The sequence below is a fragment of the Chrysochloris asiatica genome, unplaced genomic scaffold, assembly GCF_000296735.1.
Source record: "Chrysochloris asiatica unplaced genomic scaffold, ChrAsi1.0 scaffold00263, whole genome shotgun sequence".
NCBI classification, from domain to species: Eukaryota; Metazoa; Chordata; class Mammalia; order Afrosoricida; family Chrysochloridae; genus Chrysochloris; species Chrysochloris asiatica.
In genome coordinates this window covers 1,053,848-1,058,328 of record NW_006408781.1, presented here as the reverse complement: position 1 = coordinate 1,058,328, position 4,481 = coordinate 1,053,848, and the positions used below count along the sequence as shown (strand labels likewise).

The window sequence follows — 4,481 nt, the reverse complement described above, 5'->3', positions numbered from 1 at the left end:
CTCATATGCATGTGAAAGTTGGACAGTGAATAAAGAAGACCATAGAAGAATTGTTGAATTTGAGTTATGGTGATGAAGCAGAATATTAAAAGTACCATAGACTGCCAAAAGAATAAACCAATCTATGTTGGAAGTACAGACAGATGTTCCTTGGAAGCCAGGATGGCCAGACTTCATCTCTCATATTTTGGACATATTTTCAGGAGAGGCCAGTCACTGGAGAAGGATTTCATGTTTGATAAGTGGAGGTTTGGAGAAAAAGAGAAAGACCCTCAACATGATGGATTGGCCAAGTGGCAGCATTGATGGACTCAAGCATGGCAACAGTAGTGAGGTAGGCCCAGGATCAGGCAGTGTTTAGTTCTGCTGTGCATAAGGTCACTTTGGGTCAGTACCGACTCGATGGTACCTAACAACAACAACCTTAAAGACCCAGTTTATAACATTTTTAGAAAATAAGCTACATGGAAATATTGTACTTTTCTTGTTTGTTTGTTTTTCTAAATCTGATGCCATTTCTATGAAAATTTTAGGGTATAAAACTATTTGAGTTTACTTTACAACACAACAGGAAATACAGTTTTTCTGAAGTATATTCAGATAAGGGTTGCAAAAACAAAAAGTCAAATATTAAAAATTACCTTCTCTTTTCCAAGTTGTAAATGTTCAGGGAAATTGGTTAGTATATCCACTTTCTCCTTTTTTTCCCCAAGAATTTCCTACTTCGATCAGAATATTTATAAACAGTAAGAAGAGTTAGATGTTTCCACATCATATTTTAATAGTACTGAACTTTGTATTTATATATCATATATCCTTGATACTCCATAGTTTGTCATCATCAAAATGATATAAATCAGCATATAAAAGCAGAAGCTTTAGAAGCAATGCTTCTGTGGCCAAACAGAGGTCATTAAAGCTAGGCATAGAATTCATACTATTATAGAATTCATAAGACCACTGCCACATGTGGTCTTACAACATCTAAAGACCATTCTTGCAGCATAAAATAAGAGTGCTCAGTAATAGAATATATCAATGATCAAATACCACTTATTCAGGATAATTTCAAGAACTATGGGGCTTAGATCATATAAATAACCATATTAAACCTTAGAGACCTACATTTATATGAATATAGATTAAAATGTCATTCAACCAATACTAACACTTAAGATAGATTTTAATAAATAAATATATATATATATATACATATACAAGCCATTCAGGTGCATAAAGTGGATTATATTTCCATTAAAAAGCCAGTAAATATGTCAACGTACTTAAAAATGTGAATTACTCTTCTTAAAAAGTTCACAAACATGCTAGAATTCTGAAGGGTACAGATGCCGCTGGTCAGACTGCTAAGGACACTCTCCTGGCTGGCAATAAACATCCATTGTTTGATTTCATTAGAAGGTAAGGTCCACAGTGCTCTTAGAAAGGCTAGCTGTGACTTTAATCACAGTATATTTAACACTCATACATCTGGGAGATTCTGTAAGATCTGTCTCAAGGAGGCACAAGCTACCATGTGAGAATCCGAAGGAAGGTTAGCAAGCGACTGAATCAGCTTCTTGACTATGGTCTTCAAACACTGGTGGGCAGCATTCAAGTCTCTGTCAAATTGCTGGCCTTCAATTTGTAGAGCCAGATGACTGCAGATGTTTCTAAACTCAACACTATCCTGAAATAAACAGGAAACACAAACAAGAAATTAGAAAGGGTAAGGAATACATTTGTTGTGTTTTGCTTACCCAGCCACTAATCCTTTTTTCTGCCTTAGAATAGGCTACTGACTCCTGCTGACTCCATATACAACAGCACAAAATGCTACCGAGTCCTGTGCCATTCGCATGACTGGACTGTTGTGATCCACAGGGTTTTAATAGGCTGATTTTAGGAAGTAGATGGCCAGGCTTTCCTTCCCTTTTGGAATAGCCACCCCCACTTTTCTCTCAGGAAACTGTTAGTATTATGTGCTGTGAAGTCAAGGCGACCCTATCAGGCAGAGTAGTGCTGCCATCCAGGTTCCCAGGCTCAGGACTTTATAGGAGTAGATCTCTAAGTCTTTTCTCCTGCAGAGTAGCAGATGGATCTGGACTGCAGACTTTTCTGGTTAGCAGCCAAGCACTTAATCACTGCACCACCAGACTCTTTCTCAAAGAGCCACCCTTCCCCATTCTCAGCTTATGAGGTTGGACCCATGGTGACCCCACCCCCCAACCCCAATTGGCTCCACAAAACCAGGAGTCAATTAAAGCACATAAGCCCTCTGTTACACAGCCATGGAGTCTTGGTGTGATGCTGTGGGCTAATGAGTCAAACTGCAAAATCATTTGAACTACAATGTCGGTCATTCAAGCTCATCAGCTGTTCCTTGTAAACCCTATACAGGGTTGCTCTGGGTCAGAATCGACTCGACAGCACTTTAACAACAACAACGACACAGCCATACCACACTGAATATGCCCAATCTCTTCACATAGCTGAAGCTCAGCAGGGTCGAGCCTGGTTAGTACTTGAGTGGGAGACCACCTGGGAATACCAGGTGCTGTCAGCATTTTAAGGAGTTCTTGTAGCATAGTGGTTATGAGTTGAACCTCAAGTTACTTTGAGGTTCGAAACCAGTTCGAAACTACCAGCCGTTCCCTGGGAGAAAGATGAAGCTTTCTGCTCCCATAAAGATTTACAGCTTGGAAACCCTATACAGGGATGCTGTGAGTTGAAACCAACTCCATGGCACATAACCACCACATTGATTGATCATGGATGGATAGATGATCTAAGCCAGGTTATTGGCTAGAACTTTAGAGAGAAAAAGAATCAATTATTAAATACCATTTATTCAAGATAATTTTGCCACGGAGCTTGGATCATATAAATAACCATATTAAACCTCATGTTAGTTGTTGCTAAGTACCATTGAGTTGGTTCCGATTCATAGTGACCCTGTATAGGGTTTTCAAGGAGCAGCTGGTGGGTTTGAACTGCTGACCTTGCAGTTAGCAACTGTGATTGTCTGAAAATATCCTTCCACCATTAGGGGAGAATCTGAATGAGAATAAAGCCATCACAGGACTAATAAATGAAAACATATGGACTTGAATTACATTTCCTGAGCACGTGAATCTAGCTGTACTTGAGCAGTAAAGCCCAGGACTTTTTACCTATGTGAGTCAATGAATACTCCTTTTTGTAGTCTCAACTGAGTTTCTGTTATTCCTAAAAGAGTTGTGATTTATACAGAAATAGCCTCTGTTCCCATTATGCCAGACTCATTGCATTCATGATTGTAATTCCGAACTTGATATCCAGTGAGCATGGTCTCAAGAAATTCCCAGCACAAATATAGAAAGAATAGTTCCCAATTGGTTTAAAAGAGTTAATTAATTGAATCAATTACTTGAGAGAAACTAAACATAACATTCACCACTTCAAAATGTACAATTGAGAGGCTTTAAGTACAGGGGCGCTATGTGTCAGATTCAACTCAACAGCACGTAGCAACACCAGCAGGGACATTCACATTGCTGAGTGTTGTGAATGGTTAACATGCTCAGCTGCTAACGTAAAGGTTGGCAGTTTGAATTCACCCACAGGTGTCTCAGAAAAAGGCCTGTTAATCTACTTCCAAAAAATCATCCATTGACAACCCCCTGGCGCACAGACACTCATGGATTGCCTTTAACTAAAATTAACTAGACAGCAGCTGGTAAAATACAGTCCCAGTGTAGTATAACCACCACCTTTACCTAATTCCAGAACATTTCCATTACTCCTGAAACCTGTACTCATTAAGCACTCCCTCTCCCTGCTCTGTTCCCCAGGAGCCCTACCTAACAACCACTAATTTGATTCATGTCTCCATGAATTTGCCTATTACACACATTTCCTATAAATGGAACATAAAATGTGTGATTTCTTTTTTTAGCAAGTTTTCAAGGTTTGTACATGCTGTAGCACGTGGTTCCTTCCTTTTTATGACTGAAAAATGTTTCATTGTAGGTTCTGGTTGTTGACTGCCATCATCAAGTCAATTTTGACTCATAGTGACATTGTGTAGGGTTCCCAAGGAATGGCTGGTGGGTTTGAACCACTGACCTTGCAGTTAGCAGTCCAAGTGCTTATTCTACAGCGCCACACCAGGACATTGATCTTAATGCATTGCATTTCATTTTTGATGACTTTCAATATTGCTAGATTCATACGTTGTACATTCCATGTTCCAATTATTAATGGATGTTTGCAGTTGTTTTCTCATTTTGAGTTGTGCCCCATCAGCACATTAAGGTTCCAAAAGCAGCGTTGTTGTTGTTTGTTGTTGTCAGGTGCCATCAAGTCGGAACTGACTCATAGCGACCCCATGCACAGCAGAACGAAATAATGTCCGATTCTGGGCCAATCTCACTACCGCTGCCACACTTGAGTCCATCAATGATGCCACCTGGCTGATCCATCTCGTTGGGGGTCTTCCTCTT

General features: G+C 39.7%; 1 protein-coding gene across 1 annotated transcript in view; it reads right to left on the bottom strand.

The window, feature by feature from the left end:
* Positions 1-1,480: 1,480 nt before the first annotated feature.
* The window catches only part of DLEU7 (deleted in lymphocytic leukemia, 7), a 49,294-nt gene continuing 46,293 nt past the window's right edge, over positions 1,481-4,481 (bottom strand). Inside the window, exon 2 of the mRNA XM_006874142.1 lies at positions 1,481-1,687. Within this exon, the coding sequence (XP_006874204.1) occupies positions 1,481-1,687 (207 nt within the window). The remainder of the gene's footprint in view (positions 1,688-4,481) is intronic.